Source organism: Catharus ustulatus, chromosome 15 (assembly GCF_009819885.2).
Source record: "Catharus ustulatus isolate bCatUst1 chromosome 15, bCatUst1.pri.v2, whole genome shotgun sequence".
NCBI lineage: Eukaryota > Metazoa > Chordata > Aves > Passeriformes > Turdidae > Catharus > Catharus ustulatus.
This window is the reverse complement of record NC_046235.1, coordinates 1,954,830-1,980,996: the sequence shown is the minus strand read 5'-3', so window position 1 is coordinate 1,980,996 and position 26,167 is coordinate 1,954,830. Positions and strand designations below refer to the sequence as shown.

The window sequence follows — 26,167 nt, the reverse complement described above, 5'->3', positions numbered from 1 at the left end:
ATTCTGTAATTTAATAGATTACTTATGTGCTCATGACCAAGGTGATGTGGGAGCTTTGGGAAGAGCAGTCGGTGCATTCAGTGCTTAGTAAACACCTGTATTGATTACCTACTCTTAGTTACATGATCAAGAAGAGTGTGTCGCAATCTCTTCCTTTCTGTAGCTGTAGGTTTCCTTCCTTGCTCTTTGATGATCTGAAGACGGTTTTTTCTCTCTCCAAGTGAGTGGAAGATCGGGTCTGTTGTATTAGCCTGGCTGTTCTATACATGCCTTTCATGTCTGGAGCTGTAAAATGACTATTATAGAATTTTCTTTGACATGTTTCTGTAATAAATGCTCTTGCTTGTGCATGCACCAGCTAAACAGTCAAATATTAGCCAAATATTAGCCAGGTAAGGAGACTTTTAAGTAGCTTTACTTTTGGTGGAGTCTCTCTGCCAGTTTTAACCATGGGGGAATTTCTGGGAGTGCTCTGTGTGAGGAAGTACTGGTGGAAACGTAGCATATGCTCTGCCAATTCCTATGATTTAAACCTGGCTTTTTGAAAATAATTCTGAAGGATAGTGTTTTGTTTTTTGGTTTTTTTTAACATGTAGTGGTTTGATCTAAAATGGCCTAGGCGTGGGTACAGCATTATTTTGTATTAAGGGAGATGAAGTCTCACAGCCTTCAGAGAGCTGACGTGTGATGTTTCCTTTGAGCTCATACTCTGATGTGTGGATCTTTATTAGAACTGGTAATAACTTACAGTCTTTATAGCATTTTACATTTCTTTAAAGTACTGAGAGGAACAGAATAGTCTTTGTGGCGATGCTTGGGATCTGAGAAGTGTGTGCAGCTTTTCTTTCAACAGCATTTGTCCACAGATTTAACTTTCCTTTTATGTGATGTTTGGAGTGGGGAAAGAGATTCATCTGTGCAGAGAAAGGGCCTGTGCAGGAGAGCAAAGTGTCTTAAAGAAAGGTGTGAAAGTCCAGTTTGTCCCACTGGAGGGCCACAGGTGTGGCTGTAAGCTCTTTTGTTTTCAAGGTCTAAGATATAACTGCATCTGGGTTGTATGGTGTGAGCATCCTCAATACTTCTTACAAACTCATTTCCTTTGTGTACCTAAGACAGCTGCCACGATCTGACATGTGAATCTATGGTTCATGCTCTTCTGGTGGTTTCTCGATCTTTTCATCTTCTGTTTGTTTGTTTCTGGTGAAGGAGTAAAACTGGACCTCATCGTGCCTGGCAATCCTGCAACCAAATAAAAGTTGGTGAAGCTTGTGAGGAGAGCAGGAGTTGTTTAGTCTTGAACAAGAGGAGGCTCCGGCAGAACCTCATTGCTCTCTGTAACTGCTTTAATGGAGGTTGGAGTGAGGTGGGGGTTGGTCTTCTTTCATAGCTAAAGTTAAAGGCCAAGAGGCAATGGCCTTTATTTATGCCAGGGGAGGTTCAGATCAGATGTTTGAATATTTTTCTCTGAAAGAATGGTCAGGCACTGGAGTAACTTGCCCAGAGAGGTGGTGGAGTCAGTGTGGAAGTGTTGGAGAGGCTCCTGGATGTGCTGCGTGGAGATATCGCTGAAGGGTGATTATGGGAGTCTGCACTAGATGACTTTGAAGGTCTCTTCCAACTCTGATGATTCTGTGATTGTGTGAAACACAAAACATGCCTTATAATTATCAGGATGGGAGAGCAGTTCTCATCCATTCCTTGAAGATGGACATCAGCTAAATGTATATTTCCCTCAAATGGGACTGAATAAAATGGACTTTTCCCTGTGGATGATATGTGGTTAGCAGCTGGATGTTGTCCACAATGAAAAAAAAAATAAAAACCAAAAAAACCCAAACAACTGTGAATGCAGAGCCTGGATGGGTAAGTGTGACTTTGGCTGGAAAAGATTTTGGTTTCAAGCCTCATGCCAAGGTCAATGCGAACTCTACGCTGTTTTCAGTGATCCTGGTGTCCGTGTCCTGAAAGCCAATGCCAGTCCTCCAGCAATAAAGTATTTCCTGTAAAGCTGTGAAGGTAGAGTCATGATGCTTGTGTAGACTGCCCTATAATTCCCATATAAAAATGTCATTATTCAATGGTAACTCCCAGGATAATAGTGTTATAAAGTGCCTTCATAGCCACAATTAGACTTCCAGCTCCTTGGTCTTTTTACCTGTGTCTGGTCAGTGCTTCTTCATTTGAAATTATCACTCTGGTTTGGCAGCAAATACCTAATTCAAGCAGCAAGGACAGAAGTTAGTGTGAGAGGAATAGAAGGAAAAGTAAAAAAAAGTGAATCTGTTGGAGTTGCCTAGAAGGCTGAAGTTGAGAAAGAGGCCTCAGATATTTCATGTCTTTGGGAGGTCACATAATAGAATTGCTGAGAGCTGAGGGCTTCACTTGCCCCTGGTGGCCTCAGTGACTTCCAGGTGTTCACAGAGATGAACTGCAATGCCCACAGTGAAGACCAAGAAGATTTCCTGGTGAATTTCTCTAACTGCTCCTTGGCTTCTAATGCTTCGTTGCCTTGCTTGTTTAATGTATGTTTTGCTTTTTTAAATCTGGGCTTTCTTTCTGTGAAGGTCTCCTTGAAAGTATCAGCCTTCATTCAGCAATGCATCCTGTATTAGTGCCTCTTGTTCGTACTCAACAGGTGTGACAGGCAGGAGAGTTGAGGGTACCTTTGAGTTCTGTTACTGTCTGGGAAAAGGGAGGTAAAAATCACCTAAGCAATATCTCCATGGAACATTGTGTGTGATAATAGAGGGCAGGAGATTTCCTGTGAACCTTTATTTAGATAAGCCATTCTCTCTTGGATGACTGCTAATATTTTAGTTTAGTTGTTTATCATTCATGCATTTTAGAATCCTTCCGTTTTTTCTCAGAATACTGGCAAGCAGATAAATTTATGTCCCGTCTAGATGTGATCATGGTGCTTTATTCCCTTATTATAATCTTTCCCAGTGATGTTAAGGGGCAGTAGCAAACAAAGAGCTGTGCAGCAATGGAGAGAAGAGGGGAGACCTGTGTATGTGAGAGTATAGAACAGATGGTCATTTGCCTTGCTTGTTGTACGTCGTAGAGAACACATGCTTGTGCCTGATGGAGTGCCTCGGAATTGGAATGCTTTTGCTTAAGAATTGTGGGTAGAAAGTGTTGTAGTATCTGATCTGTACATTTCCATACGTTTCTAACTCTCGTCTATTCTCATAAGCTCAATCTCAGAGTGTCTGATCTGTGTGGTAATAGTCATTGTCCCTGAAAAAGATAACCGCAAGTAATTAAACAGCACAGCTAAGATTTAAAAGCATTTGAAATCATGTACAGCCGCTGAGCCCCGCCCAAAGCCGGGCCCCCTTGAGCGCGGCCATGCGGCGGCTGCAGTGTCGCGGCGGCGCCTCCGGGTGTCGCTGTTGGCCGCCGCCGAGCGGCGCTGGAGCCGCCGCCGCCGCAGCGTCCTGCCCCCGCAGGCTGCTCGCTCGCCCGGCGCCGGCCAGAGCGGCAGCGGCACCGCCAGCAGCAGCAGCAGCGGCGGCGGAAAGAGGCGGTGAGAGGAAGAGAGAGGCGTCTCGCTGACTTTCAACGTTCTCTTTTATTCCCGGCGAGAGCTGCTGGAACGGAGGCGGTGCAGCGGCTGGAGACGGGAGCGCGGCGAGCTGCGGCGGCGGCAGAGAATGGCGGTGAGGCGGCGGCAGAGGCTGGGGCCGGGCGGCGGGCGAGCGCTGCTGGGCGCGGTGCTGCTGTGCGTGTGGTGGCGGGCGGCGGCCGAGCGGGTCCGCTACACCATCGCCGAGGAGCTGGGCAGAGGCTCGCTCGTGGGGCCGCTGGCGCGGGACCTGGGGCTGAGCGCGGACGAGCTGCCGGCGCGCAAGCTGCGGCTGAGCGAGGAGAAGCAATACTTCACGGTGAATGAGGAGAACGGGAACCTGTACGTGAACGGGAGACTGGACCGGGAGGAGATGTGTGGCGAGTCGGCGACCTGTTCTGTCAGCTTCGAGGTGCTGGTGCACAACCCGCTGAACGTTTTCCACGTTGAAGTGGCTATTGAGGACGTGAATGACAACTTCCCCGTCTTCAGCAGGCCCTCTCTGAACCTCGAAATTGGAGAATGGATCCCTCCTGGTGCTCGTTTTCCGCTGGAGATGGCTCATGATGCAGACTCAGGAAGCAATTCGCTGCTGACTTACCGACTAACCAGCAACCCGTCCTTCTCACTATCCATGAAGGAAAAGCCGGGTGGAAAGAAGCAGCCCGAATTAGTACTGGAGAGAGTGTTGGACAGGGAGAAGCAGAGCTCCTTTGAGTTAGTGCTGATGGCGGTGGACGGGGGGGACCCCGCGAGGTCCGGGACTGTCCAGGTTCTCATCAACGTGACGGATTTAAATGACAACCCGCCCGTGTTCAGCAAAGGCGTCTACGAGGCGAGAGTGGCAGAGAATCTTCCAGTGGAGTCACTGGTGCTGCAGGTGCGGGCCACGGATGCGGACGCAGGCTCCAACGGGCGAGTTTCCTACTCTTTTGGTAGCGTCCCGGACACCATCAGGGCATTGTTCGCTATCGACAGTGAGAACGGAGAAGTTAGGACAGCGGGACACCTCGATTTCGAGGAAAGGAATAAATACATCTTCGGCCTGGAGGCAACAGACCCTGGTGGGCTCACCGACCACTGCGAAGTGCAGATCGACATCACCGACGAGAATGACAACGCGCCCGAGATCACGATTCTGTCGCTGTCGAGTCCCGTACCCGAGGATGCACCGGTCGGTACTGTGGTGACTGTGCTGAAAGTTCGGGACAGAGACTCGGGCGAGAACGGTCAGGTGTCGTGCGAGCTGTCGGGCGAAGGGCCACTGTCGATCGTGGCGTCGCCGGGCGGCTCGTACAAGGTGGTGACGGTGAGCGCGCTGGACCGCGAGCAGGCGTCCGAGCACCGCGTGACGGTGGTGGCCCGGGACCGGGGTCGGCCGGTGTTGTCGAGCAGCACGGAGATGGTGCTGGAAGTGTCGGACGTGAACGACAACGCGCCGGTGTTCGAGGAGGCGGCGTACAGCGCGTACGTGGCGGAGAACAACGCGGCGGGCGCGCTGTTGCTGCGCGTGCAGGCGCGGGACGCGGACGCGGGCGCCAACGGGCGCGTGAGCTACTGGCTGGCGGGCAGCAGCGCGGGCGCGGCGCCGCTGGTGTCGGTGGAGGCGCGGAGCGGCGCGCTGTACGCGCAGCGCTCCTTGGACTACGAGCAGTGCCGCGAGTTCTCGGTGGAGGTGCGGGCGCAGGACGGCGGCGCGCCGGCGCGCAGCTCCACGGCCACGGTGCGCGTCTTCGTGCTGGACCGCAACGACAACGCGCCGCGGGTGCTGTGGCCGGCGGCGGTGGCGGCGCCGGCAGAGGCTGCGGCAGTGGCGCCGTTCGAGGTGGTGCCGCGCTCGGCCGAGGCCGGCTACCTGGTGGCCAAGGTGGTGGCGGTGGACGCGGACGCGGGGCGCAACGCGTGGCTGTCGTACGAGCTGGTGCAGGCGTCGGAGCCGGCGCTGTTCCGCGTGGGGCTGCACAGCGGCGAGGTGCGCACGGCGCGCGCCGTGTCCGAGCGGGATGCGGCCAAGCAGCGGCTGGTGGCCGTGGTGAAGGACCACGGGCAGCCGGCGCTGTCGGCCACGGCCACGCTGCACGTGGTGCTGGCCGAGAGCTTGCAGGAGGCGCTGCCGGAGCTGAGCGAGCGGGCGGCGGGCGCCGAGGCGGCGGCGGCCGAGCTGCAGTTCTACCTGGTGCTGGCGCTGGCGCTGCTGTCGGCGCTGTTCGTGCTGAGCGTGGCGCTGGCCGTGCTGGCGCGGCTGCGCCGGGCCGGGCCGCCCGCCGTGCTGCGCTGCCTGGGCGCGCAGCGCTTCTCGGTGGCCGGCGCCGCCTTCCCGGCCGACTTCTGCGAGGGCACCTTGCCCTACTCCTACAACCTGTGCGTGGCGGCGCCGGCCCGCGCCGTGCCCGAGGCCGCTTGGCCGCCGCTGCCGGTGCCCGTGCTGTCGGCGGAGGAGCTTCTGGGAGGCGATTCCTGCGACAAGCCGAGTCCGAATAGTAGTGCTGTCGAGGGAGATGTGCCTGCCAATCCCGACGCACTGCAGGTCTGTAAACCTGATATTCCTTTTGTTCTTCTTGTTCTTTTCTGCGGCATGGCCCCCTCTGTCCTTTGGTTTTCTGGTCTGGTTTTGATCGGTTTTTTTATCATTCCTAGGAGGAGTGCATTGTTGTATTCTCTTTCCACTTTCAGGAAGTTGCCAGCCATTGCATTTGGTTATTTGGTGCTAATACTCGAGAGGAACTGGACAGAGACTTCGTTTTGAATCCTGAGCCTTGTAATTTAGTAATCTTCCATTATATAATCTTAGAGAGATGCTTCGTGTTTGAAATATTTTGTTCGAGGTCCCTTTTCCACGAACTCGTGTACTTGGACCTGTTCCACAGCTGAGGAAATGCTGGCCAAACTTTCGTGCTGTTGGAAGTTGCACGATCTTTATCAAAGCTCTACGGAGTGTTGTCTCATGTTTCCTGGATAGCGGACGCAGAAATTTTAGCGATACTGTTTTTTTCCAGACATTGTTTCTCTAATGTAAAAGAGCTGGTTTTGCTGTTTTCCAAAGGAATATTACAGGTTGGTCCTTCCTAGACAATGTTCCCTTGGTCCGCTTTGTGTCTTCCGTTGTTTTGCACAAGGCTGCTACATAGATGGCAGCATTAATAGGATGGATAGTTTTTATTTACACGAATTTTCGTGGCTCTTCAAACAGCTCCTCATTTTAATATTGAACACTAATTCTTATTCTGTATGATCAAATACAATGATTTTGGAATGACAGAATAGGGAAACCGGAATTGATGCTTTTGCTGGATTTTTTTCCCTTCGTAACGTTTACGTGTTCACGACATGGATCTTATTGGTCTTTCCTCCCTTCTGCAAGAGGAGAATGTAGGTCATGCTTTAATATAATGTGTCTGCAGGAGCTGTAGCCCAGAGAAGACTGGTTAGTTGTCGCAGGCATTCTTTTTAATCTCAGTATTTTCGTAGGGTTTTTTAAATTTGGGTTCCCTGGAACCATAAGTGTGGGATATAAACTAAGTACTTAAAGCAATCCCTGTTAAGTGCTTTACGCAAATATGTGTTAACAAGCCTGGTGGTGTAGCTCTCGGGGGTAGGGTCGGAATATCAAGCTTCCTAATTTAGAACACGTTTCTTTGCGGGATTCAATAATGGTTGCTCCAAAAATTCGTGATGGAGATTGTATTTATGGAGTAGTAACATAAGATTGATAATACCATGTGGAACATATTATGGAAATATTTTTCACTTAAGACACATCCACACAATTGATTTTTCCCGAGCGGTAGAAATAGCGTAACCACAGAGGGACTCTACATTTTTCTCTGTGATGGTCAGTGAAATTTCGGGGATCGGGTGGAGAAAAGCCGGAGAAGAATCGATGTCTCTTTGGCGAAAGACCCGTCCCGCGAGCTGCCCGTGGTCAGGGCACGGCCACATTGCTCGGGGCTGCAGTGCCGGGAGGAGGCTGCGGGCGCCGCTGTTGACCGAGAGGAGCGAGAGGAAACTCATAGCGCTGCAGCCCCGCCCGATCACCCGATCGCTGGATTCTTGTCACGGATGCCGAGCGCTCTGCGATCGTTCCGGCGGCGCGGAACCGAGCTACGGACAAGCGGAGGAAGCGGCGGATACGGCTGAAAGTAGAAGGATCACCGGTAATAGGCAGCACCGGGGAGCTGCCGCTGCGGAGATGTGCTCGGCGGGGAGGCGCTGGGGCCGGCGGCAGCGAGCTCTGCTCTGGGCCGTCCTACTGGCGGCGTGGGAGGCGGCGTGGGGGCAGCTGCGCTACTCGGTGCCCGAGGAGATGCCCAAGGGCTCGTTCGTGGGCGACGTGGCCAAGGACCTGGGGCTGCAGCTGCCGGCGCTCCGAGATCCTGGTGTTCGCTTAATAGAAAGAGGTAGGAGGCAGTATTTCTCTCTGCATGAAAAGACGGGCTATTTGGTGACGGCGGAGAGGATCGACAGAGAGCATCTGTGTGAGCGTGTGCAGCAATGCGTGCTGCGTTGTGAGCTGATAGTGGAGGGGGAAATGAAGTTTTATGAAATCGAAGTGGAAATCACGGACACTAACGATAATGAGCCCAGATTCCGAGAGGCAGAAATAGAGCTCCAGATGAGTGAGATGACAGCCCCGGGGTCGCGGATTCCTCTGGCGGAGGCTCACGACCCAGACTCAGGTCGGAATTCCCTGCAGAGCTACGAGCTGAGCGGTGACGAGCACTTCTCGCTGGCCGTGCAGGCGGGCCCCGGCGGCGATCAGCGTCCCGAGTTGGTGCTGGCCAAGGCGCTGGACCGGGAGGAGGCGGCGTTTCACGAGCTGGTGCTGAGGGCGAGTGACGGCGGCGATCCGGCACGGACAGGCACGACTCGGATCCGCGTGACGGTGGTGGATGCGAACGACAACGCTCCCGTGTTCAGCCAGGCGGAGTACACGGTGCGTGTGCCCGAGGACGTACCCGTGGGCTCCACTCTTGTCACCGTCATGGCCACGGACGCTGACGAGGGTCTGAACGGACAGGTGAAATACTCGTTAAAAAAATAACTGAAAAAGTCTCGCAGATATACAACCTGGACGTCAGCAAAGGAGCGATCACACTATTGCGGAACTTGGATTTCGAGGAAGACGACTTCTACGAATTAGAGGTGCAGGCACATGATGCTGGAGCTCTTTTCGACACGGCAAAAATCACCATAACCGTAACAGACGTCAATGACAACGCACCTGAACTGACAGTATCGTCAGCTCTGACTGAGATCTCTGAGGATGCCCCGTCCGGGACGGTGATAGCCCTCCTGCACGTGCTTGACCGGGACTCGGGGTCCAACGGCGAGGTGCGCTGCATGATCGAAGGGGACGTCCCGTTTCGGCTGCAGAGCTCTCACGGCAGTTACTACAGCGTGGTGACAGCGAGAGAGCTGGACCGAGAGGAGGTGTCGGAGTACAACGTGACGGTGCGGGCGGCCGACGGCGGGTCGCCGGCGTTGCAGAGCAGCACGGTGCTTTGTCTGCGGGTGCTGGACGTGAACGACAACGCGCCGGTGTTCGCGGAGGAGCGCTACAGCGCGCGTGTGGCGGAGAACAACGCGGCGGGCGCGCTGGTGCTGACGGTGCGCGCGACGGACGCGGACTGGGGGCAGAACGCGCGCGTTCGGTACCGGCTGGGCGAGGGGCGGGTGCGGGGCGCGCCGCTGTCGTCGTACGTGTCGGTGCAGGCGGAGACGGGCGCGCTGTACGCGCTGCTCCTTGGACTACGAGCAGGTGCGCGAGCTGCGGCTGTGGGTGCTGGCGGAGGACGGCGGCGCGCCGGCGCTGAGCAGCAACGTGTCGGTGCTGGTGCAGATCGTGGACGAGAACGACAACGCGCCGCAGGTGCTGTACCCGGCGCCGGCGGCTGCGCTGGGCTCGGGCTCGGGCGGGGCGTGGTCGGGCGTGGAGCTGGCGCCGCGCTGGTCGGAGCCGGGCGCGCTGGTGGCCAAGGTGGTGGCGGTGGACGCGGACGCGGGCCAGAACGCGTGGCTGTCGTACGAGCTGGCCAAGGCGACGGAGCCGGGGCTGTTCCGCGTGGGGCTGCACAGCGGCGAGGTGCGCACGGCGCGCTCGCCGCAGACCCGCGACGCGGCACGGCAGAGCCTGGTGGTGGTGGTGAAAGACCACGGGCGGCCGGCGCTGTCGGCCACGGCCACGCTGAGCGTGGTGCTGGCCGAGAGCGTGGCCGAGCTGCTGGCCGAGCTGGGCAGCGCGGCCGACGAGGCGGCGGCGCCGGGCGAGCCGGGTGGGAGCCTGACGCGCTGGCTCGTGCTGGCCGTGGCCGCCGTGTCCTGCCTCTTCCTCGCCTTCCTGCTGCTGCTGCTGGCGCTGCGCCTGCGCCGCTGGCACCGCCAGCAGCTGCTGCCGCCCGCCAGCGGCGCCTTGCGCGGCGTGCCCGTGTCGCACTTCGTAGGCATCGACGGCGTGCGCGCCTTCCTGCAGTCCTACTCGCACGACGTGTCGCTCACGGCCGACTCGCGCAAGAGCCAGCTGCGCTTCTCGGCCAGCGCCAGCTGCTGCGACACCCTCCCGGCCCGGCCACTGCCCGACGAGCCCGCGCCGCTGCTCGGCGACGAGGACACTGCCGGCGCCATTCCCGTGGATCCTGTCGCTCCCTCGGTGAGTTTCTGGGTCCATATTTTCTCCACGGCGCTTTCTTCAGATGCTCCTCTTCTCTTTTTCCGGCTATGAACTCTGGCTTGTATAGGAGATTTTGCTTAAAAGCCTGGTAAAGTTTCTTTTGGTGACGTTTTGAAGGCTGATGCCCCTTTCTGTCGTTCTTTGAAAGGTTCGGTCTTCGGCCTTGCAGTTAGTGTAGAAGGAGGGAGAAGTCTGCTGTTGGTAAGGGATTTGTTAGTTCCGAAATTTGGGTATTGCTCAACTTCCCGGTATTCTTCTGTGTCACGTGTGCTGTGTAGAATCTGTATTCCTGTTTTCATTAAATCTTCTGAACTGATGTATCACATTTTTAAGGAATTCACCATTTTAGCAGACTCATGTGTCTTCTCAAGAGCACATGTGCTTGAATAGGTTGAACGTGTGGAACAAAATGCTGATGGCTTTGCGTGGAACTTCTGTGCACGTTGTTCTGAGCCTTTCTGCTTCTGCATGATGCATAGTGGAGGTCAGCAGGAAAAGTCTTTGCGTCATCCATGCTTTGATCTTTGTCACCAAGAGAGGATTGGGCCGGGACCAAGTGGTCCTTGCTGATGTCTGTGTGCCTCTTGTGAAGATGAGGGATCCTCCTGAAGTTGTCACTCTTTGGAAAAGATGTGGTACGCTGCATGTGGAGTATGAAATGGCAGAACTACTTTGTCTTTTTGTTTTTTGTGGTAGAGCTCTTTTAGAGGGAGCTGGATGAGCCTTGGCTATAAAATATATAGCATGGGAAGAGAATTGCCTGGATGAGAAGGGAGAGATTCAGTCTGCCGCAGGAGATTTAAGTTGGGCTTAATTCCCCCAGTGCAGAGATTCCCTGACTCAGTCTCTCTTGGAAGACTGCTTAGCTTTTCCTTTCAGACCTATGAACTCCCTTCACGGAATTTCAGTGAGCAGGCAAATGTAGCTTCCATGGTACAGAGATGTAAAGATATCTGTGTGGAATTGGTGGTGGGATGAAACATGGTCTGGGGATTTGGGCCTCCACTGTAACAGGGTTTTAGGATATATGGGTGAAAGAACACCAGGGATGATATGAGGTGTGGAAATGCAAGTCTTATGAGCTTTGTGTGAATGTCAGCTGAAAGCCTCAAGGGAATGTTTTTCTCCATTCCCTGTCCAGTTCCTATCTCTAGTATCAAGCAATGTGCTGTATTTCTTCCCATGTTAGCTGTGAAGGGTTGCGGGGAGTGTTGAGGGTGTGGTGTGTGAGGAGGTACTGGTGGAGACCTGGCATGTGTTTTGTTGGTCCCCACGGCTGTCGCTGTCCTTATGAAAATGAGTCAGGAGGAGTCTCATGAATTCATATGGTGGGGTTTGGATTCAAATTGCCTAGTTTGGGTTCCATATGCTTTTGTGTCAAGATTGGCAGTCATATATCGTTTGAGGAATCCATGTGCTGAATAATGAGGATGTTGCCTTTGAGCTGATGCTTGGCTAGCTGAGTCTTGCACAGAGGTGGTAATAATTTATGGCCTATCAAACATTTTGACAAGATGTGCACACAGCTTTTCTTTTAATGATTTCTGTATGCAAAATTTGCTTTCCGTTATGTTTGGACAGAGAGAAGAAGTCTGTCAATGTGGAGGCAGGGCCTGTGCTAGAGTTCATTGTGATACAACTCCAAATGAATGAATGAATTGTGTCTGTTTGTGCCAGTAGTTAGATGAGGCCCACAGCTGTGGTTCCAAGCTTTATCTTACTGTGCAAGGCAGTGACTGTGTGAGGTCTGTGTATTGAGCTCCTGTGTGAGGCCTCCTGTGTATCCGTTACAATTGAGTTTCCTGTGTTCACTACCGTTGGCACAATCTGAAATGTGAGGCCATGGTTGATACTCTTCTGGTGTTTTCCTATTTTTGACTGGGTTGATTAGGGGTTTTTTGGAGGTTCTGTTTGGTTCGGGTTTGGTTTTTCATTTGCTTGGTTTTTTTCTATGTGTGGGGAATAAGAAGAATTGGAAGCAGAAGCAATCAGTGTACCTTTGTAATTTATCAGAAGATTGAACTTGAGAAAGAGGCCGATGGAAACTGCTTAAAATTATGATTTAATAGATGTGCAAGGTGAGCAGGCCATACAGCAGAAAAAGTTGCAGTGGAGAAGAGTAATTCTTCATGTGAGCCCTCCAGTCCTATTCTCCACTGTAAATTTTTAGGGCCTCCCTTGCATCATGAGACCTCAGTGACTTCCAGGTGCTGTCAGGGATGAATTGTAAGGCCTGAACACAAGGCCTCAAAGACTTTATCTGTGACAACTTGTTGTAGTTCTTCCTTGCCTTGTCTGATTAATGTTTTTCGGCAGGTTTTTTCTTCTGTTTTGTTTTTCCTTTAGTTACTGTGTATGTGGGTATTATTGCTATTATCAATGACCTATCTTTTTTCAGAAATGTTTGGTGTGCTATGGTCTCTTGCTCTTGTTCCAGCGGGAGTGGAAGGCAGGAGATATGAGAGTGACTCTGTGTTCTATTACTGTTGGGAGAAACAGATGCAAATATATATGTTTAGTAGCCATTGCATCTCTGTGGAAAAGGGCATGTGCTGAAAACAGGGAGGAGGTTCCCTTTAAGCCAATGGTGTGATGAGCCATTCTCCATTGGATGAGTGTTCATCTTTCAGTACGGTTGTTTATCATTTGTGTGCTTTAGAATCCTGAATTTCCTTCTCATAATGGTGGGGAGCAAATACACCTTCCTTCTGAGTGCGTCTGTAGTGCATTTTCATCTCATGCTAAATGTGACCAGGGAGGAGACACAAGCAAGTGTTGCATGCCACTTGCATGGCATAGAAGAAAAAGAAGGCAGGGGAGCTCTGTGTGTGAGGCATGTTATATCTCATGGTTAACACAAGCCTGTGCCTGATGGAGTACAGTGTGGGTTGAGTTGCCTCTGCAGAGCCAGTGAGACCTACAGGATGTTATTGCATCTGTTAATTTCTATCTGTTTCTAACTTGCATTGCTTGTTGTCATGAGCTCAAGCTCAGCTTGTCTGATCTTATGTGGAAAGTCTCTTCTGTCGCTATTATCCGAGTGCAGGAGGAGTTCCCACACACCCCTGTGATGTTTACAGCTGTAAAGAGGAAGGGTTTGTAAGCACATGTGTGCTCACCCTGGAACTTTTTGTGTGTAGTGTAATAGTGCAGAAGCATCTCTGCTGAAGTGCTCAAAGTGCAGAGAGGTCACCCGGACCACCCAAGGTTTCCATGAGCAGATCAGAGTCCAGTGGGAGAAGGTGTGCAAGTGTCCCCCCACGTCATCACCCAGAAGAAGATTCTGGACAATCATCAGGAGGAACGAATGAACGAGTTTCAGTCTTCAAGCATGGAGAAGATATATCCTTGTTTAGACTTTTAAAATTTTTTTTGCTGTTTCAATTCACTAATAAGCTTATAGGAAATATGGACAGAGCTGTTTTTACCAGGGCGAGTGGTCATAGGACAACAGACAAGTGTTTTTGACTAAACGAAGGGAGGTTTTGATTAGGAGAATGCTTTACAGTGTGGGTTGTGAGAAAATGGGACATATTGCCCTGAGCAGTTTTGCATATGCCTCCAACGTTCAAGTCTAGCAGAAAGTCTTCCTACATATGGCAGAGTTGTGGATTAAGGAACCATTAAAGTTAAGTTGGAAGCTGAAAATATTGTTTAGCTGTATGGAGGACTCAGTGTTGCTCTGCACTTTCCATTGTCAGGAACTCAGATATGGAGATGAAAATGAAAAAAGCTACATGAGTCAGGAACAGAAGACTAAATGGTATTCTGTTATGTTGACACAGGGATTTCTGTCATTGCTTTAGGCTTAGCTATATCCCAAATTAATTCACCCCAGATAATGAAAGGACAATTCAAGACATGTGATAAAGTGCGAGAAAACTCTTGAGGTCTTCCCTATATTGTCGTTTATTGCTGTTGTAGATGTGCAGTGATTTTATAAAGAGCAGCAGAATTCCATTCTTTAGTGCAATTCCAGGAATATTTTCTTACGGTTGTTCAATTTGACTCAAAAGAATGCCGACTAAAAGCATCCGACTGCGCATGTCAAATAGAAACGCCTTGGAATCGTATTAAGCCAGGGCTTCTGCCCTTATTGTTTGCAGTTGGGGAGAGCCCCCTGAGCCGATGCAGGCTCTGAGCCCCGCCCAAAGCCGGGCCCCCTTGAGCGCGGCCATGCGGCGGCTGCAGCGTCGCGGCGGCGCCTCCGGGTGTCGCTGTTGGCCGCCGCCGAGCGGCGCTGGAGCCGCCGCCGCCGCAGCGTCCTGCCCCCGCAGGCTGCTCGCTCGCCCGGCGCCGGCCAGAGCGGCAGCGGCACCGCCAGCAGCAGCGAGAGGCGGCGGAAAGAGGCGGTGAGAGGCGGCTCGCTAACCTTGCTGCCTTTCAGCGGTCTCTGTTCTTCCCGGCGAGAGCGGCTGAAAGGGAAGCAGGGTAGCGCAGGAGGCAGGAGCGCGGCGAGCTGTGTCGGCGGCAGAGAATGGGGTGAGGCGGCGGCAGAGGCTGGGGCCGGGTGGCGGGCGAGCGCTGCTGGGCGCGGTGCTGCTGTGCGTGTGGTGGCGGGCGGCGGCCGAGCGGGTCCGCTACACCATCGCCGAGGAGCTGGGCAGAGGCTCGCTCGTGGGGCCGCTGGCGCGGGACCTGGGGCTGAGCGCGGACGAGCTACCGGCGCGCAAGCTGCAGGTGGCGTCTACCGGCAAGAAGCAGCTGAAATACTTCACGGTGAATGAGGAGAACGGGAACCTGTATGTGAACGAGAGGCTAGACCGGGAGGAGATGTGCGGCGCTTCGGCGACCTGCTCGATCAGCTTCGAGGCGCTGGTGCACAACCCGCTGAACATTTTCCGCGTCGAGGTGTCCATCGAAGACGTGAACGACAATTCCCCAGTCTTCAGCAAGGCTATTCTGGACCTGGAGATTGGAGAGTGGACGCTTCCCGGTGCTCATTTTCCCCTGGAGATGGCTCGAGATACCGACATAGGAAGGAATTCGCTGCTGACTTACCAACTCACAAGCGACCCGTCATTTTCACTGTCCATGAAAGAAAAGCCAGGTGGGAAAAAGCAGCCGGAATTAGTGCTAGAGAGAGCCTTGGACCGAGAGAAGCAGAGTTCCTTCGAGTTGGTGCTGACAGCAGTAGACGGCGGGGACCCTGCGAGGTCCGGGACAGTTCAGGTTCACATCAACGTGACGGATTTAAATGACAACCCGCCCCTGTTCAGCAAAGGCGTCTACGAGGCGCGAGTGGGGGAGAATCTGCCGGCGGGGTCGCTGGTGCTGCAGGTGCGGGCCACAGATGCCGACGCAGGCACCAACGGGCGCGTCTCCTACTCCTTCGGCAATGTCCCAGATGGAGTCCGCTTGTTGTTCACTGTCGACAGCGAGAGTGGCGAAGTCAGGACTGTGGGTCCACTGGATTTTGAGGAGGAAAAGAAATACGTCTTTGGCTTAGAGGCTACAGACGGCGGTGGGCTCACCGATCACTGCGAAGTGCAAATCGACATCATGGACGAGAATGACAACGCGCCCGAGATCACAATTTTATCCCTGTCAGGCCCGGTTCCCGAGGACGCGCCTGTGGGCACCGTGGTGGCCCTGTTGAACGTGAACGACCCAGACTCGGGCGAGAACGGTCAGGTGTCGTGCGAGCTGTCGGGCGAGGCGCCACTGTCGATCGTGGCGTCGCCGGGCGGCTCGTACAAGGTGGTGACGGCGAGCGCGCTAGACCGCGAGCAGGCGTCCGAGCACCGCGTGACGGTGGTGGCCCGGGACCGCGGCCGGCCGGTGTTGTCGAGCAGCGCGGAGCTGGTGCTGGAGGTGTCGGACGTGAACGACAACGCGCCGGTGTTCGAGGAGGCGGTGTACAGCGCGTACGTGGCGGAGAACAACGCGGCGGGAGCGCTGTTGCTGCGCGTGCAGGCGCGGGACGCGGACGCGGGCGCCAACGGGCGCGTGAGCTACTGGCTGGCGGGCGGCAGCGCGGGCGCGGCGGGCGCGGCGCCGCTGGTGTCGGTGGAGGCGCGGAGCGGCGCGCTGTACGCGCAGCGCTCCTTGGACTACGAGCAGTGCCGCGAGTTCTCGGTGGAGGTGCGGGCGCAGGACGGCGGCGCGCCGGCGCGCAGCTCCACGGCCACGGTGCGCGTCTTCGTGCTGGACCGCAACGACAACGCGCCGCGGGTGCTGTGGCCGGCGGCGGTGGCGGCGCCGGCAGAGGCTGCGGCAGTGGCGCCGTTCGAGGTGGTGCCGCGCTCGGCCGAGGCCGGCTACCTGGTGGCCAAGGTGGTGGCGGTGGACGCGGACGCGGGGCGCAACGCGTGGTTGTCGTACGAGCTGGTGCAGGCGTCGGAGCCGGCGCTGTTCCGCGTGGGGCTGCACAGCGGCGAGGTGCGCACGGCGCGCGCCGTGTCCGAGCGGGACGCGGCCAAGCAGCGGCTGGTGGCCGTGGTGAAGGACCACGGGCAGCCGGCGCTGTCGGCCACGGCCACGCTGCACGTGGTGCTGGCCGAGAGCTTGCAGGAGGCGCTGCCGGAGCTGAGCGAGCGGGCGGCGGGCGCCGAGGCAGCGGCGGCGGCGGCCGAGCTGCAGTTCTACCTGGTGCTGGCTCTGGCGCTGCTGTCGGCGCTGTTCGTGCTGAGTGTGGCGCTGGCCGTGCTGGCGCGGCTGCGCCGGGCCGGGCCGCCCGCCGTGCTGCGCTGCCTGGGCGCGCAGCGCTTCTCGGTGGCCGGCGCCGCCTTCCCGGCCGACTTCTGCGAGGGCACCTTGCCCTATTCCTACAACCTGTGCGTGGCGGCGCCGGCCCGCGCCGTGCCCGAGGCCGCTTGGCCTCCGCCGCCGGTGCCCGTGCTGTCGGCGGAGGAGCTTCTGGGCGCCGATTCCTGCGAGAAGCCGAGCTCGAACAGCAGCGCAGTTGTGGGAGTAGTGTCCGCAAATCCCGACGCACCGCAGGTCTGTAAAGCCTGAGCTCATTGTCTTTTTGCGGCTTTTCTGAAGGTTGTCCCTTCAGCTGGTATGTCACTTGTTGTCCTCATCTGTGACTCCGCTTAGCCTCGCCATGGCAAAACCTTCTGCTGAGATGGTTTGAATATAACTCCCTTTGAGGTAGTAGCCGTGCTTTTCCTTGTTTCCCTGTGTCTTGTGTTTGTGAGTTTGACTTTCCTGTGTCCATGGTGGATTGAAATGATGAAGGGATTATCTCGCCTCCATGGAGGGCTGGGCGGACTTGGTGCCTCCTTGGTAGAAGGTTCGTCTCTAGCAGAGAGGTTTTCTCTTCAACAATTGAGCTCTATACATTAGGATGTGTTTACAGTATTGAAACCAGATGCGTATTCTGTGGTGGGTGAATAGCTGTTCTTTACGGAGTCGAGGAAAAAAAAGAGGGCACTGAGAATTGGTGTTGGAGCTTTATCCTTCCTGACTGACTTTTCTAGAAGGGTGTGCTTGGAACTCGTGTGTAGCTTTAGTCCCGTTCTTTAAACATTGTTTTGTCCGTATTAGATTGAGAAAGCAAACGAATGTGGAAAGTTCCGTTCTCCATACTTAGAAAAAAAGGAAGAGGTTGTTGCCCATATAGTCTAGTCGGGGAATAGATTCCTGGGACTAGTTCGCTCTCTGTTGCTCTTCATGATCTCTGCTTCGTACACTGGTGACAGTGTTGATTGATTTCTGTTTCACAGACTTTTTTTCTATCCTCTTTACATAGAGAATTTGGGGGATATAGGAGGGCTCGGGTATATCGAGAACAAAAAGGTTTACAATTCTGGTTACTAGGATGGACAACATATGAGGGAGATAGGGAAGACGACGGTTTAGGCACTTCAATCAAGCCCGTTTGCACATTAGTGGGCAGCACGGTTTCGAGAGGGCAGCTGTACTTTACTTCTACGTTATATAATTCTTGTCTTGAAAACTTATTGTACCAGCGCGATTAAGAAATACTTAGATGAATAATTTACTTACGAGCTTAAATGCTTTACACATTGATGTATGAAAAAAGGAAATCTAGAATGACTAGATTAAATGTAAATCTATATGAACTAGGGAAACACCAGGTTTATCTTAGGAAGTGGTATCAAAGATTTACAGCTATAAACTTTCCTTTGAGAGTTTTAGCTGCATCTTTATTTGCACCTGTAATTCAACCCTGTAAGAATTAGGTCCGTGACTTTTAGAGGCACACAATTGGCCCCGTCCCGCTGGTGTTAATGAAGCTGAAAGCTGCATTTTGTCGTGATGAGATATCTTCACGTTTTCTCGCTGAGAGCCTCTTGATGAAGATTGTTTTAGACGAAACGGATAAGACTAACAATAAGGTACGGGGTAGAACACGAAACAAGTGTTTTAATTTACATATAATGATATTTGTAAGTGATTCGTTTCCCGTGTGGTTAAAGAGCCACGGCCACGGAATGCCTTTGCCTTCCACTCGATCGTGAAGCCCTGAAGGATCAAAGCACAGATCGGCTGGAGAAATGAGGAGGCAGGAGAGCGGCGCTGGACGGAAAGCAACGTCTCCTCGCTCGGTGCTGCAGTGCCGGGAGGAGGCTGCGGGCGCCGCTGTTGACCGAGAAGAGCGAGAGGAAGCTCGGAGCGCTGCAGCCCCGCCCGCTGCGGAACGGCTTGCTTGCATTATCGCTCCTTGTCCGACCCTGCGGCCCGATCGTCCCTGCAGTGCTGATTCATTCTACAAGAGTCTGGCAGAGGGACCGGCGGCTGAAAACGGTGCAGAAGCTGAGAGAATTGAGTGGCGGTGGGAGTTGGATTGACGGTGTTGCGGTGCTGCGGCGGAGATGTGCGCGGCTGGGAGGCGCTGGGGCCGGCGGCAGCGAGCTCTGCTCTGGGCCGTCCTGCTGGCGGCGTGGGAGGCGGCGTGGGGGCAGCTGCGCTACTCGGTGCCCGAGGAGATGCCCAAGGGCTCGTTCGTGGGCGACGTGGCCACGGACCTGGGGCTGCAGCTGCCAGCCCTCAGCGATCGCGGTGTCCGCGTTGTCTCTGAAGGTAGGACGCAATATTTCTCTCTGCACGGGAAGACGGGACATTTAGTGACGGCGGAGAGGATCGACAGAGAGCAGCTTTGCCGTCTGGTGGAGAAATGCGTGCTGCGTTGTGAGCTGATAGTGGAGGGAGAAATGAAGGTTTATGGAATCGAAGTGGAAATCACAGACATTAACGACAACACGCCCAGCTTTAAGGACAGTGACGTTGAGGAGAGGATTGGCGAGACGACAGCTCCAGGTTCACGGTTCCCCCTGGCCAGGGCTTACGACTCTGACTCAGGCCGGAATTCCCTGCAGAGCTACGAGCTGAGTGGTGACGAGCACTTCTCGCTGGCCGTGCAGGCGGGCCCCGGCGGCGATCAGCGTCCCGAGCTGGTGCTGGCCAAGGCGCTGGACCGGGAGGAGGCGGCGTTTCACGAGCTGGTGCTGAGGGCGAGTGACGGCGGCGATCCGGCACGGACGGGCACGGCTCGGATCCGCGTGACGGTGCTGGATGCGAACGACAACGCGCCCGTGTTCAGCCAGGCGGAGTACACGGTGCGTGTGCCCGAGGACGTGCCCGTGGGCTCCACCCTCGTCACCGTCACAGCCACGGATGCTGACGATGGGCTGAACGGGGAAATTAAATACTCTTTGAAGAAAGAGGCGGACCCAGGTATTTTCTCTCTGGACTATGAGGCGGGAGCGATCATTCTGTTGCAGAGTCTGGACTTCGAGGAAGGCTACTCCTACGAGCTGGAGGTGCAGGCAAGGGATGGAGGAGGCCTTTTCGACACTGCTAAAGTTGCCATCAGCATCACAGACATCAACGATAACACACCAGTGATTTCTGTGCGGTCTGCGTTAAGTGAGATTTCTGAAGACGCAAAAGCTGGCACGGTAGTGGCTCTGCTGCACGTGCAGGACCGGGACTCGGGGGCCAACGGCGAGGTGCGCTGCTCGATCGAAGGGGACGTCCCGTTCCACCTGGAGAAGTCTTTTAACGATTACTACCGTGTGGTGACAGCGAGAGAGCTGGACCGAGAGCAGGTGGCGGAGTACAACGTGACGGTGCGGGCGGCCGACGGCGGGTCGCCGGCACTGCAGAGCAGCGCGGTGCTTTTGTCTGCGGGTGCTGGACGTGAACGACAACGCGCCGGTGTTCACGGAGGAGCGCTACAGCGCGCGTGTGGCGGAGAACAACGCGGCGGGCGCGCTGGTGCTGACGTGCGCGCGACGGACGCGGACTGGGGTCAGAACGCGCGGGTGCGGTACCGGCTGGGCGAGGGGCGGGTGCGGGGCGCGCCGCTGTCGTCGTACGTGTCGGTGCAGGCGGAGGACGGGCGCGCTGTACGCGCTGCGCTCCTTGGACTACGAGCAGGTGCGCGAGCTGCGGCTGTGGGTGTGTGCGGAGGACGGCGGCGCGCCGGCGCTGAGCAGCAACGTGTCGGTGGTGGTGCAGATCGTGGACGAGAACGACAACGCGCCGCAGGTGCTGTACCCGCGCCGGCGGCTGCGCTGGGCTCGGGCTCGGGCGGGGCGTGGTCGGCGTGGAGCTGGCGCCGCGCGCTGGTCGGAGCCGGGCGCGCTGGTGGCCAAGGTGGTGGCGGTGGACGCGGACGCGGGCCAGAACGCGTGGCTGTCGTACGAGCTGGCCAAGGCGACGGAGCCGGGGCTGTTCCGCGTGGGGCTGCACAGCGGCGAGGTGCGCACGGCGCGCTCGCCGCTGGCCCGCGACGCGGCGCGGCAGAGCCTGGTGGTGGTGGTGAAGGACCACGGGCGGCCGGCGCTGTCGGCCACGGCCACGCTGAGCGTGGTGCTGGCCGAGAGCGTGGCCGAGCTGCTGGCCGAGCTGGGCAGCGCGGCCGACGAGGCAGCGGCGGCGCCGGGCGAGCCGGCCGGGAGCCTGACGCGCTGGCTCGTGCTGGCCGTGGCCGCCGTGTCCTGCCTCTTCCTCGCCTTCCTGCTGCTGCTGCTGGCGCTGCGCCTGCGCCGCTGGCACCGCCAGCAGCTGCTGCCGCCCGCCAGCGGCGCCTTGCGCGGCGTGCCCGTGTCGCACTTCGTGGGCATCGACGGCGTGCGCGCCTTCCTGCAGTCCTACTCGCACGACGTGTCGCTCACGGCCGACTCGCGCAAGAGCCAGCTGCGCTTCTCGGCCAGCGCCAGCTGCTGCGACACCCTCCCGGCCCGGCCACTGCCCGACGAGCCCGCGCCGCTGCTCGGCGACGAGGACCCTGCCGGCGCCATCCCCGTGGATCACACCGCTCCCTCGGTGAGTTCCTGGGTCCCGATTTTTCTCCACGACTCCTCCTCCTGATACTGCCCTACCCTTTCCCCGCCGTGTTCTCAGGCTTGCATAGGAGATTTTGCTTAAAACCAATGTAAAGTTTCCTTCGGTGGCGTTCTGAATGCCATTGTCCTTTGCTGTCGTTCTCTGATCCTGTGGTCGGTCCTCAGCCTTCCAGTTATTGGAGAAGAAAGGAGTGAGAAAGCTTCTCTTAGCAGACTCTCCGTTAGGTGAGAAGTTTGGGTATTGATCATGTTTCAGGTAGTCTTCCCCTATGTCACCTGTGCTGTGTAGAATCCGTGTTCCTTTTAGTTTTAGTTCTTCTGATTTGATGTATTGCGTTGTTAAGGAATTCACCATTTTATCAGTCTCATGTGTCTTCCCGACAGCATATGTGGTTTAATGGGTTGAGCGTTTCGAATAATATGCTGATGGCTTTGCGTGGAACTTTTCCACACCTTCTTCTTAGCATTTATCGTTTTGCCTGATACATAGTGGAGGTCAGCGGGAAAAGTCTTTACGTCATCCATGCTTAAACTTTGTCCCAAGCAGAGGATTGGGCCGGGACCAAGTGGTCCTTGATGATGTCTGTCTGCGTGTTGTAAAGATGAGCTATCCTCCTGAAGTTATGCCGCTTTGGGAAGCCTGTGAGTGGCTGCACGTGGATGAGAAAACGCAGGAGGAAATGGTAGAACTGCTTTTTCTTTTTCTGTTTTTTTTTTTTTTTTTATGGTAGAGCTCTGTTAGAGGGAGCTGGATGAGCCTTGGCTATAAAATATTTAGCGTGGGAAGAGAATTACCTGGATGAGAAGGAGAGATTGAAGATGCAGAGGGAAATATAAGTTCAGCTTAATTCCCTCAATTCAGAGATTCCCTGACTCACTCTCTCTTGGAAGACTGCTCAGGTTTTCCTTTCAGGCTTATGAAGTCCCTTCAGAGAATTTCAGGGAGCAGGCAAATGTAGCTTCCAATGTACACAGATGTAAAATAACTGTTTGGAATTATTGGTGGGATGCAAAATGGTCTGGGGAACTGGGCTTCCACTGTCACCGATTTTTAGGATATATGGGTGCAAGAACACCAAGGATGGTGTGAAGGGTTGGAAATGTGGTTCCTGTGAGCTGTGTGTGAATGTCAGCTGAAAGCCTCAAGGGAATGTTTTCCTCCATTCCCTGTCCAGTTCCTATCTCTAGTATGAAGCAATGCGTGGTTTTTCTTCCCAAAGTAATTGTCTAGAAGATATGTATTCCAGCAGCATGGAGAATCCTGAGAAGTTCTTACTAAGTATTTGCATGCCATCATAATTGTGTAACTTAAAAGTTTAATTTTGTACTTATGAATGATGCCATATGGGAAGAGCAGGTATTGTATTCAGTACCTATAAAAAACGTTATTAATAATCTACTCTGAGTTCTATAGCCCAGAAGAGCTCTTCACTTCTGCAGGTGTGAACTTTCTGCCTCACTCTTCTGATGATCTGAAGATGACTCTTTCCTGTTTAGAGGTTAAAAGAGACTGTTATAGACACGTTTCTTTAAAATACCCAAATAATAAATGCTTTTTCTTGTCTGATAGCTAGGGCAAGATATCGAATATTATCCATGGTAAGGAGATACTGTCTGGGAAACTTTGCCTTTGCTGGAGTCTCTCTAAATTCTGAAGACAATGGGATAACCATGTGAGCTGTGAAGGGTTAGGAGGGGATGTTTATGGTGTGGTTTGTGAGGAGCTACTGGTGGAGACCTGGCATGTGTTTTGTTGTTCCTCAGGGCTATTGCTGGCCTTATGAAAATACATCTGGAAGAGGCTTATTATTTTCTATTGTGTGGTTTGGACTCAAATGGCCTAGTTTGGGTTCCATATTCTTTTGCATCAAGAGTGGCAGTCATACATCTTGTGAGGAGTCCATGTGCTGAAGAATGGGGATGTTGCCTTTGAGCTGAGGTTTGGATGGCTGGGTTTTGGACAGAGCTGGTAATAATTTATGTGCTATCAAACATTTTGCACTTGTTGAAGTAATGGGGAGGAACAGGGTAGTCATAGTTGTAATGCTTGGGATCTGAGAATCTTTACACACAGCTTTTCTTCTGATGATGTCTGTATGCAAAATCTGCTTTCCTGTGTATGTTTGGACAGAGAGAAGAAGTCTCGCTATGCAGAGGCAGGGACAGTGCTGGTGTTCACTGTGTTACAACTCCAAATGAATGAATGAATGGTGTCTGTTTGTGCCAGTAGTTAGATGGGGCCCACAGCTGTGGTTCCAAGCGTTTTCTTTGTCTTTATCTTTATCTTACTGTGCAAGTCAATGACTGTGTGGGGTCTGTGTAATGAGCTCCTGTGTGAGGCCTCCTGTCTATCAGTTGCAATCGAGTGTCCTGTGTTGTGTGTACACTGCAGTTGCACAATCTGCAATATGAGGCCGTGATTGATACTCTTCTGGTGTTTTCCCATTGTTGAGTGGATTGATTAAGGATTTTTTAGATGTTTTGTCTTGTTTCGTTAGGTTGTTTGTTTGGTTGGTTATTTTGTCAAGGAGTAAAGTTGATTGTCACTGTGCCTGGCAATCCTGCAAATTCCAAATCACAATTATCCAGTAGGGTGAGAATCTCTCATTCATGAATTGAAGGTGTACATGCAATCAAAGAATCAGAGAAACACAGAATCATGGAATGGATTGTGTTGAAAAGGTCCTTAAAGATCATCTTTTTCCAACTACTCTGCCGTGGGATTCCCTGTGAGCATCTATGTTGTTCTAATGCTTCTTTGCGCTATCTGATTCATGGTTGATTTTTTTGCCTTTGTTTTGTTTTTCTTTTATTTACTATGTATGTGGGTATATTTGGTATTATCCACGACCTTTTTTTTTTTTTTTCCATTACATGTTGTGTTATTGTCTCTTGCTCTCGTTCCAGCGGGAGTGGAAGGCAGGAGACATGAGAGTGACTCTGTGTTCTGTTACTGTTGGGACAAATAGATGTAAATATTACTTCAGTAGCCCTTGCATCTCTGTGGAAAAGAGCATGTGATAAAGACAAGGAGGAGATTCCCTTTAAGCCAATGTTTTGATGAACCATTCCCTGTTGGATGACTGCTGATCTTTTAGTATGGTTGTTTATCATTTGTGTGTTTTAGAATCCTTCAGTTCTTTATCATGATTGTCGTGAGCAAATGCAGCTTCCTTGTGGTGTGCCTGTAGTGCATTATCATCTCATAGATGTGACCAGGGAGGAGACACAAGCAAATGTTGCATGCCGCTTGCATGGCATAGAAGAAACAGAAGGTAGGGGAGCTCTGTGTGTGGGGCTGGAGAAGAACTCGTTCGTTCCCTTGCATGTTATATCTCATGGATAACACAAGCCTGTGCCTGATGGAGTACAGTGTGGGTTGAGTTGCCTCTGTAGAGCCAGTGAGACCTACAGAATGTTTTTGCTTCTGTTAATTTCTATCTGTTTCTAACTGGTGCATTGCTTGTTGTCATGAGCTCAAGCTCAGCTTGTCTGATCTTATGTTGAAGGTCTCTTCTGTCCCTATTATCCGAGTGCAGGAGGAGTTCCCACACACCCCTGTGATGTTTACAGCTGTAAAGAGGAAGGGTCCATAAGCACATGTGTGCTCACTCCGGAACATTTTGTGTGTAGTGTAATAGTGCAGAAGCATCTCTGCTGCAGAGCTCAAAGTGCAGAACGGCCACCCAGACCAGCCAAGGTTTCCATGGGCAGATCAGGGTCCAGTGGGAGAAGGTGTGCAAGTGTCCCCCACGTCATCACCCAGAAGAACATTCTGGGGAATCATCAGGAGGAACGAATGAAGGAGTTTCAGTCTTCAAGCATGGAGAAGATATATTCGTGTTAAGAGTTTTTAACTTTTTTTTTGCTGTTTCAATTCACTAATAAGCTTATAGGAAATATGGACAGAGCTGTTTTTACCAGGGTGAGTGGTCATAGGACAGCAGACAAGCGTTTTCCGCTAAACAAAGGGAGGTTTTGATTAGGAGACTGCTTTACAGTGTGGGTTGTGAGAAAATCGGATATATTGCCCTGGGCAGTTTTGCCTATGCCTCCAACGTTCAAGTCTAGCAGAAAGTCTTCCTGCATATGGCAGAGTTGTGGATTAAGGAACCATTAAATTTAAGTTGGAAGCTGAAAATATTGTTTAGCTGTATGGAGGACTCAGTGTTGCTTTTCACTTACCGTTGTCAGGAACTCAGATGTGGAGAGGAAAAAGAAATAAGTTACATGAGTCAGAAACAGAAGACTAAATGGTATTCTGTTATGTTGACACAGGCATTTCTATCATTGCTTTAGGATGATCTATTACCAAGATTAATTCACACCAGATAATGAAAGGACAATTCAAGACATGTGATAAAGTGCGAGAAAACTCTTGAGGTCTTCCCTTTATTGTCGTTTATTGCTGCTGTAGATCTGCAGTGATTTTATAAAGAGCAGCAGAATTCCATTCTTTAGTGCAATTCCAGGAATATTTTGTTGCGGTTGTTCAATTTGACTCAAAAGAATGCCGACTAAAAGCATCCGACTGCGCATGTCAAATAGAAACGCCTTGGAATCGTATTAAGCCAGGGCTTCTGCCCTTGTTGTTTGCAGTTGGGGAGAGCCCCCTGATCCGGTTCTGGCTCTGAGCCCCGCCCAAAGCCGGGCCCCCTTGGGGCGCGGCCA

At 53.3% G+C, this 26,167-nt stretch overlaps 3 protein-coding genes across 3 annotated transcripts in view; 2 read left to right on the top strand and 1 right to left on the bottom strand.

The window, feature by feature from the left end:
- Positions 1-3,299: 3,299 nt before the first annotated feature.
- LOC117003495 (transcription factor Sox-1-like) lies at positions 3,300-4,223 on the bottom strand. The gene has a single exon (XM_033073465.1). It carries the CDS (start codon positions 4,131-4,133, stop codon positions 3,300-3,302), a length of 834 nt encoding a protein of 277 aa, XP_032929356.1. The 5' UTR covers positions 4,134-4,223.
- Positions 4,203-7,705, top strand: LOC117003494 (protocadherin gamma-B5-like). Its single transcript, XM_033073464.1, has 2 exons — positions 4,203-6,095; positions 7,430-7,705. The coding sequence occupies exons 1-2, from the start codon at positions 4,203-4,205 to the stop codon at positions 7,703-7,705; spliced, it is 2,169 nt and encodes a 722-aa protein (XP_032929355.1).
- LOC117003493 overlaps positions 7,600-26,167 on the top strand; it is a 143,898-nt gene continuing 125,330 nt past the window's right edge. The window contains 5 exon segments of the mRNA XM_033073463.2: positions 7,600-8,604; positions 8,607-9,306; positions 9,308-10,214; positions 14,390-14,587; positions 14,658-17,177. Coding sequence (XP_032929354.2) covers positions 7,758-8,604; positions 8,607-9,306; positions 9,308-10,214; positions 14,390-14,587; positions 14,658-17,177 — 5,172 coding nt within the window. The 5' untranslated portion in view covers positions 7,600-7,757.

Excerpts from the sequence above, each read along its gene's own strand:
- LOC117003494 (XM_033073464.1), top strand. The coding sequence starts at position 4,203 with ATGAAGGAAAAGCCGGGTGGAAAGAAGCAGCCCGAATTAGTACTGGAG. Across the intron at positions 6,096-7,429 it reads CCAATCCCGACGCACTGCAG|AAAAGCCGGAGAAGAATCGA; the intron begins GTCTGTAAACCT and ends GATCGGGTGGAG.
- LOC117003495 (XM_033073465.1), bottom strand. The coding sequence starts at position 4,133 with ATGAGCCATCTCCAGCGGAAAACGAGCACCAGGAGGGATCCATTCTCC.